This window comes from Gekko japonicus, unplaced genomic scaffold (genome assembly GCF_001447785.1).
Source record: "Gekko japonicus isolate JY-2015 unplaced genomic scaffold, Gekko_japonicus_V1.1 scaffold593, whole genome shotgun sequence".
Lineage (NCBI taxonomy): Eukaryota > Metazoa > Chordata > Lepidosauria > Squamata > Gekkonidae > Gekko > Gekko japonicus.
The window spans coordinates 887,485-908,274 of record NW_015169191.1 but is presented as its reverse complement, the minus strand read 5'-3'; the positions used below and the strand labels follow the sequence as shown (position 1 = coordinate 908,274).

At 41.1% G+C, this 20,790-nt stretch overlaps 2 protein-coding genes across 7 annotated transcripts in view; one reads left to right on the top strand and one right to left on the bottom strand.

Moving 5' to 3' along the window:
* On the top strand, nucleotides 1-14,029 carry LOC107114675 (tripartite motif-containing protein 59-like). 6 transcript variants are annotated; one of them, XM_015416249.1, is made up of 10 exons: nucleotides 1-821; nucleotides 1,851-1,937; nucleotides 3,719-3,952; nucleotides 8,763-8,785; nucleotides 10,809-10,954; nucleotides 11,225-11,316; nucleotides 11,414-11,512; nucleotides 11,950-12,029; nucleotides 12,736-12,799; nucleotides 12,965-13,078. In XM_015416249.1, the coding sequence occupies exons 1-10, from the start codon at nucleotides 255-257 to the stop codon at nucleotides 13,004-13,006; spliced, it is 1,434 nt and encodes a 477-aa protein (XP_015271735.1). In that variant the 5' UTR covers nucleotides 1-254; the 3' UTR covers nucleotides 13,007-13,078. The 6 variants fall into 6 exon arrangements, with proteins under 6 accessions (XP_015271735.1, XP_015271736.1, XP_015271734.1 ...); XM_015416250.1 differs by having other exon boundaries at nucleotides 12,736-12,814; nucleotides 12,965-13,042; XM_015416248.1 differs by having other exon boundaries at nucleotides 11,950-12,799; nucleotides 12,965-14,029.
* A 1,292-nt stretch (nucleotides 14,030-15,321) lies between these two features.
* The window catches only part of DDX60 (DEXD/H-box helicase 60), a 79,690-nt gene continuing 74,221 nt past the window's right edge, over nucleotides 15,322-20,790 (bottom strand). The window contains exons 34-37 of the mRNA XM_015416235.1: nucleotides 19,318-19,460; nucleotides 18,122-18,273; nucleotides 17,681-17,743; nucleotides 15,322-16,066 (exon numbers count right to left, since the gene is read on the bottom strand). Of these exons, the coding sequence (XP_015271721.1) occupies nucleotides 15,967-16,066; nucleotides 17,681-17,743; nucleotides 18,122-18,273; nucleotides 19,318-19,460 (458 nt within the window). The 3' untranslated portion in view covers nucleotides 15,322-15,966. The remainder of the gene's footprint in view (nucleotides 16,067-17,680; nucleotides 17,744-18,121; nucleotides 18,274-19,317; nucleotides 19,461-20,790) is intronic.

The window sequence follows — 20,790 nt, the reverse complement described above, 5'->3', positions numbered from 1 at the left end:
GTAAAGCCGTCGACCGTATTCCGGGGAGTTTGTCAGTTAGCGGCAGTTGTGAGTTCGAAGAGGACAGCAGTTTGTGGTTTTGGGGGTGAACAGTATTAGGGGCAAGATGACTGGGAGAAAGCGGGTTAAGCCCGCTGGGTTTGTTTGAGAAAGAAGCAAAGAACGCCCCTCCTCCTCCTCCCGAGGATACCGCCGTAGAAGCCCAGGAATCTGAGTAGTTTGGGAGGCCTTTCTGCGGGCGGACGCATGCGCAAATGGAGGGGACCCTGACCTGCGCCGTCTGCCTGTCGCTCTTCGAGGAGCCGGTCACGCTGCCGGTCTGCTCGCACAACTTCTGCCGGGCCTGCGTGGCCGCGTGTCTGAGCCAGGCCCGGAGACCCGCCGAGCAGCCCCTGCGGCAGCCTCCGCAAAGCCATGAGCGGCCCCGTCCTCCGGAAGCCGAGCAGGGCTCCGCCGCCCCCGCTTCGGACAGCAACAGCCTCTCGGTGCCCTGCCCGCTCTGTCGGAAGCCCTGCGCGCTGCCCGGGCGCCACGGCGTCGCCGCCCTGCCGGTCAACACGACCCTGGCCGAGGTGGTGAAGCTGTTCAAGGCCGGCCGCGGCGGGGCGAAGGCCGGCGGGGGGGAGGCGAGGGCGGCGGTCCCTGCCTCGGCGCCCCGGCTGGCCGGGCAGGACGTCCCGTGCGAGAAGCACCCGGGCAAGCCCCTGCAGCTCTTCTGCCGGATGTGCTGCCGCCCGGCGTGCGGGCAGTGCGTCTCCGAGGAGCACCAGGGGGTCTTCCACTCGGTCAACCTCATCAGCGCCGCTTACCAGGAGCAGAAAGTAAGTGCGCGGGAGAGGCAGGCGAGCGCTCCGAGAGGACTGTAGCCTCGTCCTTAGATACTGGGGCCGCGGGAATCGCTCACAAAAGGGCTGGGCAGTCCTGAAACATGATTGCCACGGCGCCGTGTTTGGGGATGTGCCGATGCAGTTCTCCTCTTCCTTTGAAGGCGCCCTCCCTCTGAGACAGCCAGGGATGTTGGGCTAGCTGGACCACTGCTCTGATCCAGCAGGGTTCTTCTGCTCTTGCTCAGGAAAGTAAATCAGTAAAATGAAATTATAAAAACAGTTTATTTTTATGTATGTATTTAATTCATCTGTACTCTGCCTCTCTCCAATGGGAACCCAAAGCTGCTTCCCTCATATTCCATTTTATCTTCATCACAACCCTGTGAGACAGGTTATGCTGAGAGAGTGACTGACTGGGCCAAGGTCACCCAGTGAGTTTCCATGGCAGAAGGGGGGGGGGGTTGAACCTGGGTTCATCCCTACATTCTGAACTGCCACACCACAGTGGCTCTTTATGAAAGCAACTTTAGAGAATACTCAAAGAATACTGAGGCTAAAAACAGACCATAAAAACAACTTTAAAGATGGCATCCCTCTATTAAAAACTTGAGTAGAAATGTGTTTTGGCTTGGGCATCTAAAGAAGAGTACAGTAGGTGCTGAGGAAACTTCCTAGAGGAGGACATTCCAGTGGCATGGAGCCTCCACTGAAAAAAACCTGCAACCTTCAGAAAAAGAGGTGGAGTAATATTTTGGAAGTAATTCTACAAAATAAAGAAATCGTGTTCTTGATTTTGCCAGTGTTTGTCAGGTCTGATCATCCAGTTTGAAAATGCTGTTACCTCTGTGTGTAGGTAGGGAAAATACCATTTTAAATAATATCCTAAAAGTTTATGAACCCAGTGAAGTCAGATTCCTCTGTGTATGTTTTTACCGTTAAGCTAAATAGTTGTAGTAGTGAATGTAGTTGTACTTTTCAAAACATTTATTTAAATCTTGTTATAAATAAACACCTGTTCTACAGCTGAACTTCTTCAGCTACCTGAAGGAAATAAGAAAAATTAATGAACAGCTGGTAAAGGAAGTTGCAGCTTTCCGAAATGACATGGAGGTAAGATGAAACTCAACTTATCCTGGAATGTACTTAAATAAATATTTGCTGTGCATTTGTCTGCAGTGCTTTTATTATTGTACATATATCTAACAAACATTGGTTTCCATTTCCATGTTTGAGTCTTTCTCAAACTTCCCAGTGTAATATATCTGCACAAAATCTTATCCCTGCATTGCCATTGTTCCTGTTCTTCACTCGTCTTAAGCAGCATTCCTCATCTTTTATAAGGAAAATTAAATGTGAGCAAGGTTTGGAAATGTTATTCTGTACTTAAGGGGCCAGTGTTTGTATTTATATTTTAGTGTACCTAAACCTACACTGGTATTTCCATTAGTATTTGTACACACACACACACAGACAAAGCTGCCTTTATACTGATTGAGGCCACTGGTGTGTCAAGGTCGATATTATCTACTCTTGACTGGCAGCAGCCCTTCTGAATCTCAGTCGGATGTCTGTCTACCTAATCCTTTAATTGAAGATGCTGTGGGAAATGACCTGGTTATTGAAAAATGTGAGTTGCTGTTCATTTGTAAAAAGTAAAAGTTTCACTTGCTCAGCCATGTTTGAATTTGAACTTCACCAAGAAAAGACCATTTTCAGACAGCAGTAACAGAGAGTTGGTAGTTCTAGTTTATTTTGGCTCCATCATGAAACTTCATAGTACATATTTTAAAAAAATGGTTTCTGTAGTTCCACGCATAGTGGGAGGGAAGGTGGCATGATACAGCGCAATCTCGTCAGATCTCAGAAGCAGTGTTCCCTCTAAACTGAGTTAATGTGAGCTAGCGCACAGTTTTTTAGTCTCCAGCTCACAGATTTTTGTCTTAGCTCAGGAAGACTGGCTCCAGAGCAGACTAATTTATGCAGTAGCCAAATTGTTCACTCACAATTTTAATGCCAGTAGCTCACAAAGTAGAATTTTTGCTCACAAGACTTCACAGCTTAGAGGGAGCATTGCTCAGAAGCTAAGCAGAGCCAGCCCTGGTTAGTACTTGGATGGGAGGACTCCAAAGAAGACTGCAGAGGAAGGCAATGGCAAGCTACCTCTGGGGTTTCCATAATCTGGCTATGACTTGAGGGCACTTTACACAAGTTGCACGTATAATTTTCAAAACATCATTGAAATGTACTCTCTAGAGTTGAAGCGTGAGAACAAACTGATGAGGATACTATTTTTTACTTTTGTGGCATATGTTTTTAAGTGTTCCAAAGCTTGTGCCATACATGTTTTAGTTGACTAGCCTTAGGCACATTCAACTTTCTAATGAACACTAGGCTCTGTAACCTGAAAAACATCCACCACTGGCTATAGGGAAATCTGATTAGGCAGTCATACCTGTTCAGTTGTTCAGTCAGTAAAGTGTTAGCATTATAAAAGATTTCTATATTATAGAGGATTTCTATATCAGCCATAGCTTTGCCCTTTTTATTTCTCACTTTTTAGTATCCATATTTCCATCAAAGAAACATAACGAAGGAACTGTTTCATTGAAATTTAGGCTTGGTTTGGGCTGAATAGAGGAGCACCAATAAAGTATACATGTTGTGAATATAATGGGAAAAGTGTTCTTGTGTGCTTCCAGGGTGAATCTCTGCATCACCCTGCCTTGGGATTCATGTTAGTGCCTCTAATCATGAAATACTTTTCCCATGTCTATTCTCCATCATTTCATTTTGGTTCCATGAGACACACAATGCATATGTATTCTTAGAAGAAAATACCAACGGGGGTCTAAATTTGTATAATAAATACTTGTTGAATCTACTCTTTTCAGACACAAAAGCAGAAAGAAGAAAAGATGATTAAAAGACAATTTGAATATATATCTAAGACCCTGGAGATGAAGAAACAACAGTTGCTTGATAGTCTTGAAGGTCAAAAAGAAAAGAGGGAGAAGGAATATGAAATATGGAAGAAAATGAAGGATGGTTACAGGAAAACAATTGAGAACTATCTGAGTGAGTGTGAAAAAATTATAAATGAATGTGATCCCCAGCGTTTCTTAGAGGTGAGCTATTTTAATGTTACAAGTGGGAACCCATAAGGACTTGCGGGAGGCATCTTATTTCCCCCTCCCCACACTTATTTCCTTTTTCTCTTTCCTGAAAGCCCCCATAGCCTGTTCCCTTTTCCTGCTTCCTTCTTTCCTTCTAGAGTTGCCTGCCTCCAAGTGGGGAAACAAACTGCATACAACTGTGATATGATTAATACATTTAGTGTAAACAGTCTTATAAATATTTCATAAGCAAAGTTAACACCCTTTTTATAATTACATAGAAAAAGTAAAGTGCCTGTACCAAGTGTCTTGAAAGACTTCCCAAGGTTTTAAATTTTTAAGTCCTGTTCCATAATCAGTTATTGTCCATATTTCACTTGTGCACTGCATTCCCTGTGGCTCCACCAATGGAACAGCTGTGACTTACATTTCATTGCTTTCTCAAGACAGATCCCACCTGATCTCAATTCTGTAGCCAGATTCTCAATTCATTTGTTATCTCTAGGTTCAGTAAAGCTACTCAGAGCAATCTTCCTCTCAGCATCCTCCAACTGGGGCCTGGAGATCTCCCAGAATACCTACAGAGACCCCCTAGGGTTACCAGCTCCAAGTTGGGAAATTCTGGAATATTTGGAGGTGAAACCTTGGGAGGGCAAAGTTTGGGGAGGGAAGCCATTTCAGCAGGTTATAATGCCATAGAATCCACTGTCCAATGCAGCCATTTTCTTCAGGGAGACTGATCTGTTATCTGGAGAGCAGTTGTAATTCTGGGCGATCTTCAAACCCCCCCTCCATACCTGGAGGTTGGCAACTGTAGTTCTTAACCCCCTCATCTAGGAATTTCCTAACCTGGAGTTGGCAGGTTGTCTCTTTCCTGCCAAATCACCAACCTACCTTTATCTGCCCTCTGCCTTAAGCTTTCTCTATCTAGGAAAGCTGTGGCCAAGATGTGTGGTGCCGGTCACTGGGGCAGACTCACTTGCATGTTAGGGAACCCTCAAGGACTTGTGGAGGGCACTTCATTTTCCCCTGTATCCCCCTCTTCACACTTTTTCCTCTTTCCATCCTCCTGGCAATCCTGTATACTCTCCCTTTCCCCTACTTCATTCTCTCCATCTCAGCCATTCACCAGCCTACCGTTTATCTGCTTCCCACTTTCAGCTATATTCACTATTTTGTTTCCATTTATAACCCCACCTTTCTCCACAATGGGGATGAAAGCCGCTTAACAGTGTTCTCCTCTTCTCCTTTTTAATCTGCACCGCAACCCTGTGAGGTAGGTTAGGTTGAAAATGTGTGACTGCTCCAAAATCACCCAGGAAACTTCCACAGCAAAATGAGGATTCGAACCCAGGTCTCCCAGATCCTATTCTGAAACTCTTAACTGCTACACCACACTGGCTTTCATAGGGTGACTGCGGTTGAACAGTAGCAAGCAGCCAGGCCTGGTTGTGTCATGCAAGTCAGTTGATATCAAGTCACCCAGAGGTTTCTTCCAGGCCTAGGGTTGCCAGTCTCTGGGTAAGACTTGGAGATCTCCCACAATTACAGCTGAACTCTAGATGATATAGATCTGTGCCCCTGGAGAAAATGACTGTTTTGGAGGGTGGACTGTATGGCACTATTTTTGGCTGAGGCCTTTCCCCTCCCCTACTTTCCTTAGACTTCACCACAAAATATCCAGGAATTTCCCAACATGGAGCTGGCAACCCAAGGCCCAGCCCCAGTGAGTCCTCCCTCAAAGGCCAAAATAGGCCTGGAAAGGGCCCTTCTCTCTTCCCCTGCCTTTTACTGACAGAACGAAGCCTGGAATACTGTGGCTGCCTAGCAACAGCCACTGAGGGAAGCCATTGCTTAAAACTACAGATACACTTTTTATGATATTTGGATTTTTAACACCCCCGTCGGTGCGTGTTTTTAAATATTTCACATTTTTCTGCAAACCTGGGAGGCCTTTTCAGGTCTGTAGAAATATCTATCTTCCCCATTGACATCTCTAGTCACTGGATTAAGGATCCTCAGATCTGGCTGATTTCACTATTAGTATATGGAGCCACAGTGGCTCAGAGGTTAAAATGCTGAGCTGCAGACCGGAAGGTCGGTAGCTTGGCAATTCAAGACCCTAGTGCTGCGTGACGGTGTGAGCTTCTGTCTCTGGCCCCAGCTCCTGCTAGCCTAGCAGTTCGAAAGCAAGAAATTGCAAGTAGATAAATAGGTACCACTTCGGTGGGAAGGTAACAGTGTTCCGTGCGCCTCGGCATACAGCCACACCGGCCTTGGTGTTTAGTCATGCTGGCCACATGACCACGGAAACGTCTTCGGATAGGAAACGGAGATGAGCCCCACCCCCTAGAGTTGGATTCAACTGGCTTTCAAGCAAGGGAAACCTTCACCTTTATGTGGCTTTTGGGCACAGAAGTACTTGAGTAAAAGAAAATCATTTTTAAGCCATGTTCTAAACTATTAGAAACTCATAATTTATTTCATATCACTCTTAAAGTTAGGACCGTGAGGTTTTTTAAGACAACTATTTACGTTTCTAGCTGCATTTGCAATCATGTTTCAGGCCACTTGTTTCCCTTTGTTTCTTCCCAGCATTTGAGGTCTGGTATTTCAACACAGCAATTGTGCTGCCAGAGTACTGTCAGAGACCCTTATTCTACCCCTCCTCTTCTTCCCCCAGTTTTGGCCTCAGGAATGTGTGATAAGTGATTGCACCATGATATTGCATAACATGCTGTTTTGAAGATGCATAGGATCATCCAGGTGTGATACTGAATAGGCATTCTTATAAGTTTAGAGTATGTTTGCTTCTTATACTGTGCAAAGCACAAAATGGTAGCTCCGCCTTAGTTATCCCAAAAAAAGTGGTACAAAACACATGGAACTAGGTAGCCATATGAACCATCTATTCACATGTATCACACGAACAACCTTAAATATAGCGAACACGGTTATAACAACTCCACAAAATATTACATATCAGATCTAACCATGACAAAAATATTCATTAGTTCCATGTGTCTTACACTGTGCAGACATTATCTTTCTCTCTCCCATTCCCCAAGAAAATAACCATTAAATCAGGAGTGGGTAGCAGATTCTCATTTTTTCCTGTCTTGAAATTTAGAGGCAACAGTTTTACCAGATCATGTGGATGTGCTGTCTCCATGACCTTGGAATAAAGAATTTGGAGTATTAGAGCATACATAAAATAATTCTAGCATATGACAGTTTGTTGGAGGACAAGTTATAAATGAGGCTTGTTGTCTTTCCAAGTAATGAACTATCGCCTGTAAATCCATCCTTCTGAGCAAAATGGCAAGATCAAAGCCAAAAGGGACCAGCTACCCTTCAAAGTGATGCCCCATGAATTATCAGTCCGCGAAGAGATCAGTCTCTCCTTTACTCCCTTGAATGGGAAGGGTATGTGGCCTTTGGTTCAACGAACATGGAAGTGCAGTTAGTGAGAGTTTTGCATCTCCTAGCTGCTACCTGAAGATTTAGAGGAAGGTCTCCTTTATATTTGAAGAACCACTACCATACTGAGTATAGGCCCATAAGATGGAGAAGTAGGTAAAGGTGATGGCATTTACTGCCCCAACTGGAGTTGGTATCTTGCACACTTTTAATAATAGTTCCTAGATCCCATAGAATATATTTAGAGCAAAGGTACATCACTATCCTATTTTTATATTTAAGGCAAATTCCACATAGTCTGTGTTCAAGATACTATGCAAGGACCCACAAACAGTGGTTGGGATTAGTAGCCAGGTACTTGTTTTTTCTAGTGGCCAGTTGTGAAGTCCAGTCCCTCCATGATACTGCAAAGGTATACACTAGTTTTATAAGAATGGATCTGTTGTCATCTGAATGAAGCTGGATTTCTAACTTGGATTTTAAGTGGATGAACACATAACATTGACAGTTATTTCCTTTCAGTTACAACACTGACATCATATTTTTCTTCTCAGAGCTGTCATCTTTCTTACTTGCTGTTATGAGCTAGACTTGAAAAATATTTGCATACATTAAGTTTTGACACTCTAAGAAGTGGTTTGTCTAACGAGTTAGGAAGCCAAAAACTTGATGGATAAACAACTAGGAAATCCCCCCCCCACACACACACACACAATAGCGTGAAACTAACTAAGGCTGTGGCTACATTCATTTCACGATCAAGTAGTGTTGAGCCTCTGCAGTCCAGTGTATTGGCAAAATTGCCTTACAGCACTGACCACTGAAGTTTGGCAATAGGTGAGTAGGAAGTTATCCCCAGGTTTGGGAGATTCAGAAAGAGGATGGTGCGTGTCTTCTACCATTCATATTGTATGGGAGGCTTTTTGGTAGGATATAGAGAACAGAGGGTACATGCTCATCTCTGATTCCATTTTCCCATGGGATTAGATCCCCCCCCCTTCCAAGCTAAATGAATGCTTGACTCTTCTAGTTCAAAGGTTTGGAGCCTACAAAAACTTTATGAAATCCTGGTGTGGATATTGAGAGGCACACAGAGGCCTACCCTAATTCTGTCGTCTCTTCTTTCAGAGCATTATAAATGTTAGGACTCATGTAGGTTATGCCTTCTCACCCACCCACCCCAGATTGTTGAGTGTAGATAGCAATATGCATGTACAGTCCCTCATGCAAACTCTTTATTTGCCTTTTACTTTGAATTTTAAAAAGTATTGTTTTTACAAGGAAGGTGTAGAATACCCTACCTTGCATATGGATAGCCTCATTTCATTGCCTGGTTACTAGGTAAAGGATCATGGGAGAAGCATTCTAGTAAAAAGTATATTCATTTTTGTTTTGCTTATAGGTTGCATGCAACTTGAATCTTAGGTAAGCAAGCATCTTATGTTGCTAATGTTTATGTAACTTGTTAACGTGACCATTTTATAAGGTAATTATCAAGCATTCATATTGACAGCCATAGAAAGTCTTTAATGCAAAAACTGACAGAATGACACAGTAGGGTTAGTCTGTAACTTCTGTACCATTTTAAAAATATGTATAACTTAATGCTGTTGTACTCCTATACAAAACTAATGTCATTCCACAAACTTTTATGCCTGCTGTATGTTAAGAAAGGTAAAACTGGATCAAATTTAACTAGTATCTTTTTTTTTTTTACTATAAACATTTGAACACTTTAGAGTAAATATTGTATGTGACAGACCTGTGTATAGATGGGGGGAAATGTCCATTGGCTTTTCTAACCAACTTACCAACCTGCCATACAGCAGGGATGCCTATAATTACCCACAACTGACAACAGGCTGATAGGACAGTAATTACAAGTGTCTGATGGGTCTCCTTTCTTGTCTATTGGCACAATGAGAGCACAATGCCAAATCCTAGGCATTATGCCTGTGTCATTAACTTATGTAAAGCCATTGGCTTTTGACATTTCTGATTAGGCTGTAAAGAAGTGTCCTGGTCTGAAGGGACAATTTGATTTTATGAGTTATACCTGAATTATGAAACATGCCTTTCTTAGATCATTTTTATATCCCAAGTTCATATTTTGGAAAAGACTTACAAAGCAATGAAATGTCTTTGCTTTATTGGAATTGTAGTCAGATCCTATGCATATTTGCTTAGAAGTAACATCACATTGATTTTAATGGACTTCCAAGCATGTTTAGGATTGCAACCTTGGGATGGGTTTCCCATTGTAGTGGTACTGCTGAGAATTTTAGTGCACTAGCTGCAATCTTTTGTACAACTGGGACTGAATCCTGTTGAAATATGCGAGACTTTCTCTGGCTAAACAAAGATAAGATTGTGCTTGTAAATCTGGCATGCACATATTCCTGTATTTAATCATGGGCTTTTTAAAAATGCACATGAATCCCTCAACCATGGATTCAGAGATTGGTCTGGGCTAAATCACTTGTCTCAGCATCATTATTCCTTAACTGGTTGAGTTCTTCCAGGTCTTTGGACTGTTCTTCAGCTATGTTTTTCAGGGTTGATGTTAACATCTCTGAATGTGTAGTAATTCAGGCTTAGTCAGACATGATGGTGAGAGTTCTATGAATGGTATTGTGAACATTTTTCTTGAAATAGTAGCAAGTTCTGGCCAAATTGGATCAGGAGCTTTATACATAGAACAAGTAACATCTATGTAAAGCCACTTCAGGTCAGAAAAATAATGCAAGGGAAAGGCTTAGTGTGTACATGCATATGTGCATACACATACTTTCCTCATTCTGTGGTCCAGAGCTAATTAGGGACGGCATATTTCTGCTCTCTAAAAAGGAAGAAATCACAAGAAGCTCCATTCATGGCGCTGTCAGGTCTAGCTTGATAAGATTGTTCTAACATAGCCACTTTGAGCATATCTGTGGAGCAGCAGCATCTAAATTTTGTAAATAAATACAGTACATATGCAGATCAGCCCGTTTATGCCTCAAGAAATGTGGCACACATTTCTGACTCTACCTGTGAGCTACCAGTTGATCCTGAAGATCCAGTTAAAAAGCAAAACAGATCATACAGTCCTGAAGTCTGCTCACTTTAAGAATATTCTCTGTCACAATAAAATTCAATTACCACTGTACCTAGGTACAGATATAATATTTTAAAAATATTTCAATACTAATTTTAATACATCATTTAAAAAAGTGCTCGGTGATCGTGTTCTCTGAGGATTGTGCCTAGTATGATGCAAGGGTACCTTGCTATTTTCTCCCGCTGGCCTCAGGCTTCATGAAAGCTTGCAAAGTTTTGTTACTGTTTTACCTTAATCTAGAATTAATATAGAATTGCTGAAACAAGCAGATAGTTCCTATTGGAGGGAGCAGGGATGAATACTGATACTATAATGGTAGTTTCATTAGATTTTTAACTTTCTCTACAGGATGAAGAACCAGATTGACATGATACAAATCTCATCCCGCTATGAAAATTTACCAGGATACAAACAAATGCATATGGATACCACATCTGTTGTTCATAGTATCTTTGCTTTGCACCTCACTCCTATTAATTTGAGTGTTTTTAAAGGTAGGGTGATTAAACTACAGGTGGACATGATGGCCCTTAAAATATCTGTGCAATAAAATAATTCTTCTTTGAAATTTTGAAGTTTTTTTCATAAATTAAAAATGTCCTTGATGTAATCGTAAATTCTTAGAATGGAGATAACTGCCATTTACTACAGTATAGTTTGGGTTGCTTCACTAATTTGTGTTAGGGAACATTTGGCTGAAGCTGATTGTTTAATATTCTCTATATTCCTGACTTTCAGTATAATACTTTTTTCTCTCTTTAAAGCAGACATTCCTTCTAGAGACAGAGAATGTGTTGTATTTGGAAATACTGACAAAAAATCAGAAGTACAAAAGAAAATTCAAAATGTCTTCAAGGTAGGCTGCTTCATTTAATAAATGCTAAAACCTTTGCTTTATTTGATATTTGTTTAGATAAATCAATCTATTGGATCCAATATATTTTTTCTTTAAGCCCGTGGCAGGAGTTGATGTACTGCCTGATGGGAGGATGATCCAGACTCAAATTATGTCCATATCAGAAGCTCCTGAATTTGGACAAATGAGCCACGAGGTAACGTTATACATGTTGTGCTCCAGTACCTTGATACTTTTGATCAATTTGCAGCTGAGATTTTTCCAAATCCACTCATTCAAAATTATCTTTGTACTTCCATGCATATCAATGTTGTGACAATGTTTTGGAAACAACAGGTCAGCGTAAAGTGTATGGCAAATGATGATTTCAGGAGTTGTGTGTGCATCTCCTTGTTTCATCATGTCACTCGTCTTAACAGGCACACCATGCTAGTATGTGGAAAGGTAGATAATAGAGCCCAGTAGATCCCCATTGTCACCATTTTGCCTGATGTATGTGGGTAGTTTGTACTACAGTGGATCATGCATTGATGTTTACATAGTATATTCTAGATAAATATGCTTATTCAGGGTGGTATTTGCAGCTAACCAGTAGCTTTCAAGTACTAAACTTGGTGTCCTCTTTCACTCTAGGAAGTACGTTATAATTATTACATGGCACATCAAGTGGATAACTTGGAGAAACATACTTATACCTCGCCTCTAAATGGAAGGTGCATATTTCCAGAATCTCCCTGTTCAACTAACCAACCTCCAGAAGCTCCCCTTTTTTCCTTTAGTGCTAAAGCAAGTGATCTTAAACTAAAACCCCAAAAACAAGATGTCAATGAAACTAGTTTTTCTAAGTCACTTGGTTATCTGTTCAGCACTCCAGCTGTGAACTTGAATTTCTCTGGCTCAAATAATAATTTCAATTTATTTAACGTGAAAGGATCTCAGAAAGACAGCCCAAAAACTGATTCTTTGCTTACAACAGCACAAATTCCTGAGACTAATGCAGGGGCACTTTCCTTTGAAGTGCAAACCTCACTGACTGTGTCATCAGATTTACTTCCGGTGGCAGTGCCATCTGTAGCTGTTTTGAATCAGCACTCATCAAGTGTAGTTACAGAGCAAACGGCTCCAACTGTTTTTTCTTGTTCAAGTGGAAAGGCATCAACGCCCTCCCTCAAATACAGGAATTCAGTTTTTTCCACTGTTTTGCTAGAGAAACCTGAAAGCCAAAATAACGGAAATGACATACATGGGTATAACTGTCCAGCTCCAACTGAAGTTTCTGTTAGTACCACCACCAGTCCTAAGTCTGACTCAACAGATAGTGGAAAACCTTTATTCTCAGCTTTTTCTACCACTCCTGGATGTGGGCTCAGTCTGCCAAACAAACAACAGAGCTCATTTTCACTTTCTTCCCCTGTTCAGAACAAAAATGAAGAGAATCAGATCTGCTGTCAGCACAGGGAAAATAATCTTGGGAATTCCTCTGGTAAGAAGTTAAAAGGTAACTGCAATTCAGCTGATAGCTTGCCTTACAAATCTTCTTGCTGTGTTCTTGGGAAAGCTGGTGCTTCAGAAAAGCAGTCTGCACCTGGTGAGGTCTCAGCAAATTACTTTTGGGAAACCAACACTACACCTATATTTTCTTTTCCAGGTGGTGTCAAAAATAATCAGGATGCTCAGACCACCTCCATGACATCTGACAATAAAACTAAAAGTCCAAGCGACAAATCAAAAATAGAATCAAATGACCTCAAACGTTCAGCTGTAAAAAACACTTCTCCCTCAAGCAGTTCTAAAGATCTTAGAAGTCTAATGCATAGCTTTTCCTCTTTCTTCATGGAAAAGCTGAAGTCTGAAACTGAAAGTATTGTTGTTTCTCAGAAAGATGCGGCCAATGACAGTGCTGCAAACAAGACTTCTGTTTCAGGTAACCTCACTGAACTGAACAGTCAGTCAGAAAACCCTCCAAGGAATGAAAACACTAAGGAAGACCATGTAGGGTCTCATTCATTAAGGAATGGGGCAAACATGATAAATGCAGAGTCTGATGGAGAGCATCTAAGTCAAGCATCTAACTCGAATGACTCCATTGAAGAAAAGATACTTTCCAGATAAAAAGTGGGCTCATAGCAACGGAATACTTCTAAGCTGACTTTCAGAAATGTTGAAAGTTGTTAGTTTTCCTGGGAAGTAATATGATCAAATTTGCCTGCTCAAAATATTTTGGTAAAATGTCTGGTAAATATTCTCTAAAATATCTAGTAAAGTGCAAGATGCCAGTTCAACTTGTTTTTTCTGTTCTAAAATAGTTAATGCTTTTAAAAAAAAGTTAAGAATGCTTATATGACCAACAAATTGTGGTGTACCCACCTCTCAAAATGTAGGGCTCATTTCTGCATGAACATAATAGCTTGTGGTTTGCATACATTATGTCAATAGAAAAAGCCTTCTTTCATGCATCTTAAATACCAACACTTATATCTAGAATTTTCTCAGCAGCTACTAGACTGCTAAATTCTCATTGAGTTTGGATAAATATTAAGGACAGCTTCTCAAAGCTTCTGAATTATAGCCCTAACTATGGGAGGAATAGTGCACCCTATACACCAAAAACAGGAGCTCAGTGAACCTAGAAGATATAGTGCTGAACAAATAGCTTTTGAATTAAAACCAGCATGCCTTATACCAATTTGTTTTGTAAATCTAAACAACTTGTGGCGACAATTGTCTAAATAAATTCTAAAATGTTAGCATGTATTGTGTGCTTCTTTTTGTGAACTCAGTAGAGATACGTTGTGCCTCCTTGATAAGCCAATTTGTGTTACCTAGGAAGAGTGCTGGCATTCCTTTAGTATTGATATTATAAATCTTATGTGCCCTGCCTGCATAGGGGCAAAGTAGGCAATAGTCTTGTTGAACTTCCCCTCCACTAGGTTGGCTTTTCCACACCCACGTTCCAACACCTGCCTGTTTTTCTGAAATTGCAATGAGTAGAGAAAAAGGGAATGGCTATTGGAAGCAGAATTAACAGTAGTAGTAGTGGTACTGGGGGGAGATTGAACAAGAATAAGGAAGTATAAATGAAGTTAAAAAATCCTGTTTGATCATTGCCCATTTTGGATAGGTATTAGGAGAGTGTACTTTAAAAATTGTTCCCATTTAGTTTCATAAATTCAGAAAGAGAAGGGTTATCATTTTCATGATAGAGTATTGGTTTTATTTTGGGAAAAGGTTTTGTATTGAGGAGTACTAGGTATCTGCTGCATTATTTATGAGGAAAATTCTGATTTTTGGAGCATCTGTTTTTTAACCAAATGGTGCCACAATTCCAGGGAACCTAGTCTTCCCCCTTTACTAAAAGTATGCCCTCAGGTTTCAAGGGAGCTGGACAAAGGGATTCTACAGACCTTTGAAGGTGCCCCCATCCATCCTTGTCTCTGTTTCCAACTTGAACCCTTCACCCCATTGCTGTCAACAATGGAGGAAATCTGATCTTCCCTCTACTGTAGACCCTCCCCAGTTCTCCAAAAATGTTGGCAAAGGGGTCCTACTCCAGAGCTCCCTCAATGACAAAAACAGGTGCTGTGATACTTGGCCAGGTAAAAAGATTAACTTTTATGTTTCCAGAAGTTGCAGGTAGCCATATTGGTCCAAAGAAAAATCCACAAAATAGTGCAAGCTTTTGTTTCCTGGACCTCGTCATCAGGAATTGGGGGAGGGGGGATGTTTCAGGCCATGACTTGTGGCTTTCTCTTTTATTGCCTAAAACATCTTTCTTGCATTTGTGGAGAGCAGGTATGGGGGGATGTCTATTTTAGAGGTGAGGGGGGGAAAGGCAAGAGATTGGAAAGTTTCATTGATGAAGGCAGGTGTTGGTTTCAAGTGAACACTAAAGCAGGCAGGTAGAATTGCAAGCAGTGCTTTTGTATGTGCAAATTTGAGGCTTTCCCTAATACCAGCCCCGGAGTATTTAAAGAGTCAGGAAACACTTCAGCCAAGGTACCCTGGATATATTATTTATTTTATAGTGCTTTATGAACCAAATGTTCCAATGACTGATTAAAAAACATTCTGACAGATTTCTTATAAAAGTTACTCAGTGATTCATTTAAGTGTAAAATTAAGTGTTCTTTCAGTGTATCTAGGTAAGCATTTTGAGTTTTATCCAACAATTTTTTTTGTATCTGTCTACTTACTACAGCCTCCATCCCACATGACATTTGTCCATGCAGGTCCCATAGTTCCCATCACAATTGTTGTCTTTTTATTTTTTGTCAAAGGTGATCATTCCATCGTTTTTTACCAGCAGAAAAGCTGGCTGAATTTGCCCATTTTGTTTCCAAAATATTCTGCAGTGCAAATGGTAGGGGATTAGGGTTGGAAAGATTTTTGTGGATACAGTCAGGGAAGGACAGGTTGGAAAAGGTAGTGGTGAGTCGTGGCACTTTGATCTTTACCCACTTATGAAAGGGCAGCCACTGGTCCTGGACCAAGTACAATTTTTCCTTTAGGCAGTAGTAATCAACTACTATGGCAAATGCAAAAAATACATTTTGTACATATAGTTCTAGTTGAATCACTGGTAGAAATTTAGTTCCTTAGGATTTCAGTATGGACATGTTCAGCAGATCAGTGCTTTTGCTGCCTTGTCCTTTATGATTTCTCCAGTTTCTCCCAGTATTGTTCACTTAGTTGTTCAAATGCTTGCACAACATTATCATCCTCATTGTCACAAAGTTCACGCAAAGAAACACTGGAAGACAGAAGAAAGAGAAACAGCAATTATTAAAACAGTTCAAGAGAAGAACCGATAATTGTATTCTGATCCTAAGGAAAGGTTTGAAATGTTATAATATACAGGTGAAGTCTGTTGTCATTCCCCCCCCCCCTTTATATGCTATATGGTCTGAATAATACCTGACAGTCTGCTCCAGCCAAATGGCAGAGAACTCTGGTCCATCTTACATAGGTTGTAGTGATTTATGATGATGATATAGCTTCAATGACAGTAGAAAAGACTGTCTTCTGCAAGGAGTACAGCAACCTGGCCCATAGCAACAGTGGGGCTATTCAGGGCTCCGCCCCTTTAAACGGACAGGCCCACAAGATTCCCCCCTGGGGAAAAAAACCCCTTTTGCCTTTTAAAAACTTTTTTTTATAAGGCACACACTTGGCTTGCGGCCTGAACCACTAGGGAACGGAATCCCACCCCCTCCAGAAATTACAGCCAAGCTATTCAGCTGCAACGAGGCTGCGAGACTTGGGCAGGGAACAGCTGGTCTTGCAAGGAGTCCAGCAGCCCATGTCTCAGTGGGGCTTGGCAGGCATTCGTCAAGGCGAGTACTGGAGGGTGGGTTTTTATGCCCTGCAAATGTTGTATGTATGAGAAGGGCATGTTGTATGCGTGAAGAGCCCCCTTAAAATTTTTTAAAGCCCCCCAGGAAAAAAATCCTAGCTGTCTGCAGTCAACATACCCAATTAAACAATGTAAAGCATTCTAGTACACAGAGTTCTAGAGGAAAAGCTTGTTCCAGAAGTATTCTCTCAAGGGAGTATGTGATCACCCAAACTTCCACTGATTAGACAATTCTTATGCTAAAAGATACTTTTTTGTTTGTTTCTGAAGCCTTAAAATATGTTTTTGAAACAAACCATTTTAAAAAAGAACTGATGGCATGAGATGGCTGCTGCCAAGATGCTGTGCAGGGAAAATGCTGGAAAACCTGCAGCATAGAAACCTCATAAACCCATTCCCATGTGGAAAAATAGTTATGATGTGATTATTACAGAATTCTCCCTTTTGCTTATTTCTTAAGATCTGCCCCTTGGTTTTGATTTGGTTCCAAATGTGGCATTTTTGTGGCAACTGAGAATGTGAAGTCATTAACTAGAGTGCTATCTTTTGTTTGTTTTTCAGACGCACAAGAATTTAGGTACTGTTTTCCAAATTATATCTTGTTTTGATAATCTGTTGGTATGACTTTTGGCTCTTGGTGAATCACACAGTCTTGATCAGATGCTTGAACTATGTTATGGTTGGTAATATGGAGAAGAGAAAGTCGTCTGAGGTAAAAAGAGCAGTCTTCACAGATCTGAGCCCGTTCGCGGGGAGGGTGGGATAGAAATAAAATAAATCTACATCACCTGGATTCCTCACTGTTTATACATCACCATGAGTATATTTCTGCATATAAGGATGGTGGGTGTTGGTAAAGCTGATTTTCGTTATGAAAACTAAATGAGTTTTGAACTATAGGCATAGGCAACACAGTCATTTGTAGATGTGTGGCAAAAGCAAGTTGCTAACATTTTATCTTGTTCTAATCATGACTTAATTGAAAGCCCAATATTGCTATTGTTTACATACCTGATTGCTTTAAGGGCAAGGGCGAAGTCTCTCAGCAAATAATAAGCATCTCCTTCATGCAGGCTTTAAAAAAACAGTTGCAAAGTTAAGTCTCTATATAGTTTTATTATTCAAACAGTTACTATGCAAATGACTGTACAAGCAGTACCATTACTCTCAAACAAAAAAAATGTATTGAACTACGTTTTGTTAGAAACAGTCTAGGCATTTAACAAAATTTCCACTGAAGCTGTGTAAAAATGGAGGAAGGAAATCAATGTGGCATCTCTTCAGAACTCCTGTGCATTAATTGCAGCTTGCATGAGCCTCTGGATAAAAGATCCTGATACCTTCCTGAAACAGGGCTGTTATTGAACATGAGTGAAGATGACATTCATTGCATGCACTTTCAGCATTTCAATTAATAATAGTGATAATGAAATATGGAAGCCAATCACGTACCTGTTATCCTGTGCCATGGCTGCCAAAGATCCGTGTTTGTAGAAATCAAGAATGTATGCATTAAGTGGCATAATTCTTCCTTGATTATCATGCATCTTTGAATGGAGGACTGGTAGGTTTGCAGCAGTAATACCTATTGTGCGCAGTATGACCTGCCAGAAACAACATAAACCAATGTCTTGCTTCCAACTTTTAAATTATTGTGTAAGTTCCTTTGTTATATTGCAATAAAGCTGTCCTGAACCTACAGCTGGTTGGAGCCAAAGAAAACTGCCAACTACTGCCGTGAGGAGAGTGGGTTGATATTGCTCCACCACTAGGCCTCTGTAGTAGTCGCTTTTCAAAGCAGTGAGATTTTGCAGAACAGTTTGACATGGCATGGATGACTGCTGTTTGGGCATGCCTAGAGTTCGATATTTGTTTCTGAGCTTTGGGAGGAGGGAGAAGGGGGATTGTCAACAATTAAATAGAATAATACTTGCAGGCTTAATTTGCTACCGCACAGTGAGTTATTGTAACCATAGCTGCTTTTCTTGAACCACCACTTGGAGCCACAAATATTAATAATTCAGAAAAGAATGTTATACATTAAATCTTATCCTAGTGTGGTTATGTTTTTTCCTATACATTCTCTTATAAATTTGCCCAAGTTATTTTATATGAAAAAGTAGGCTCCTAGATACCAGGCTATCCCAATCTTATCAGATCTTGGAAGCTAAGCAGGCTCAGACCTGATTAGTATTTGGATGGGTAACCACCAAGGAAGTCCAGAAGTCCACCTCTGAATGTCTCTTGCCTTGAAAACCCCATGAAGGGTTGCCATAGGTTGGTAAAAGAAGTTTGGTTAATGCTGTTATCCTCGTACACCATGGGTATGAAAACACCACAGGATGGCCATAAGTCAGCTGTGACTTGACAGCAAGAAAAGACTCTTTAAACTATTCGCAAAACCATTTCCATGCTCTCTAATACTTGGTGCTTATTTTACATGGAAAGAATGATATCCGAGAATTACCTCTGACAATAAAAACAATAACATACAAGTACAAATATGGTTTTCAGTTCATCAACTGTTTGTTCATTTAGCTTCTCAGGATGGATGGGCATTCATTTTAGAAAACTGTTTTATCTCAAGCATGTTCTTAAAGGTGGGATATAAATATTTAAATGAATACATTCTAATACATTTCACTTACACTGTTGACAGTGCCCGCGTTCAATAAATCAAGGTCTGTATTTCCTGAAAGGCACACAAAGGGTGAAACAGCTGTCCTTCCTTCACTGCAGCTCGTGAGATGAGATGCAAGCTGGGACTCAAGCTGTTCTGTACTTGAAAAATCTACAAATGATTGCAAAAGTTGGGTTTATGAAATGAGGACACAGCGTTATTGTATTCTGGCAACAGAATCTGTAACAGCAGTCTACATGTTTTCAATACTCTGTGATTGTACTGGGTTTTGTGTGGTGGTTCTTGGAATTTGAGGCCTGTGTACAATTGCCATGTTCAAAACTGACTGTATGGGAGGGAAGGTAGGTAGGTAATGTGGCCCGTTGGCTGGTTAAAACTGTATGCAAACTATGGCTAGGTGATGACTGATAACTGGTTATTTCTTGGGATAACCTGTTTAGGCTAACAAGTCTCTTCGGGTTTATACTGCCTGTGGCTGGAGGTATGTCTGCCAGATATGAACTCTTCTTAAGAAGTCAGGCACCAGTGCTTTTTAACAGCAAAATGCACAACTCTTTATTCGCATAAACATAGCGGGCGTGGGATAGGTACACAGGATAGACTGTTGCTTTTTGTATAAATGCTTCACTTTGAGTTAACATATGCAGGAGTTATACAACTCTAACTTGTACACGTACTGTGTCTGGTACATTGAGACCATTTGATATTCCACTTCTGTTACTGTGGTTATTATTATTCATTATATTTATATCCCGCCCTCCCCACGAACGGGCTCAGGGCGGCTTACACTTTCAGCACCATGTGCCTGGTCTTATAAAACATTTAAAAACAGTTAAAACCAACATACAATTAACAATTAAAGTGCTCGCAGCTATGATAATTCAATAAGTTAAAGGTGGTGTGCTATAAAATGTAATGCTGCAGTCCCGAATCAGCGGTGCTCTGGCCTCCCACGAAGCTGTAGCTCGATCTCCATGCAGGGCCAGCCTACTACCACAGATGTTAACAGGAATAATAGTTGGTGGTAGTGGTGCGCAGCTCCTAGTTGAAAGCCTGGTGGAAGAGCTCCATCTTGCAGGCCCTGCGGAACTGCACAAGGTCCCGCAGGGCCCTGATCTCCTCCAGGAGCTCGTTCCACCAGAGAGGAGCCACCACATAAGACTTTCTCAGTCTGGCTCTCTAAACTGACAAGTGAGGCTATTCTAGCTATTCTCAGTCTTTCCCAGACACCTAGTCTTTCCTTTAACCACTTCACAAGTTCCCTCGGAGAAGTGTGTGAGTGGTTTTGTTAATACTAAGGAGTTCTTCGATTTCTCCTTTCATATCACTACCCTCTATCTCTAGAGGGAACCAGTAGGGAGTGTTCTCTAGCCCCAATTTCCCTCAAACTGGTTGCTTGCTTTTTCCACTCGGCTTCCTAGGTTCCTTCTCACTCCTGAGCTCTTGGGCTAACCCACTAACTGTCAACTACCAACTCTCT

What these genes read in the sequence shown, in the direction of transcription:
- LOC107114675 (XM_015416245.1), top strand. Translation starts at nt 255, where the DNA reads ATGGAGGGGACCCTGACCTGCGCCGTCTGCCTGTCGCTCTTCGAGGAG. An exon ending in GCATGCAACTTGAATCTTAG is followed by an intron (nt 8,786 to 10,808) that starts GTAAGCAAGCAT and finishes CTTTCTCTACAG; the next exon opens with GATGAAGAACCAGATTGACA. An exon ending in AAATTCAAAATGTCTTCAAG is followed by an intron (nt 11,317 to 11,413) that starts GTAGGCTGCTTC and finishes TTTTTCTTTAAG; the next exon opens with CCCGTGGCAGGAGTTGATGT.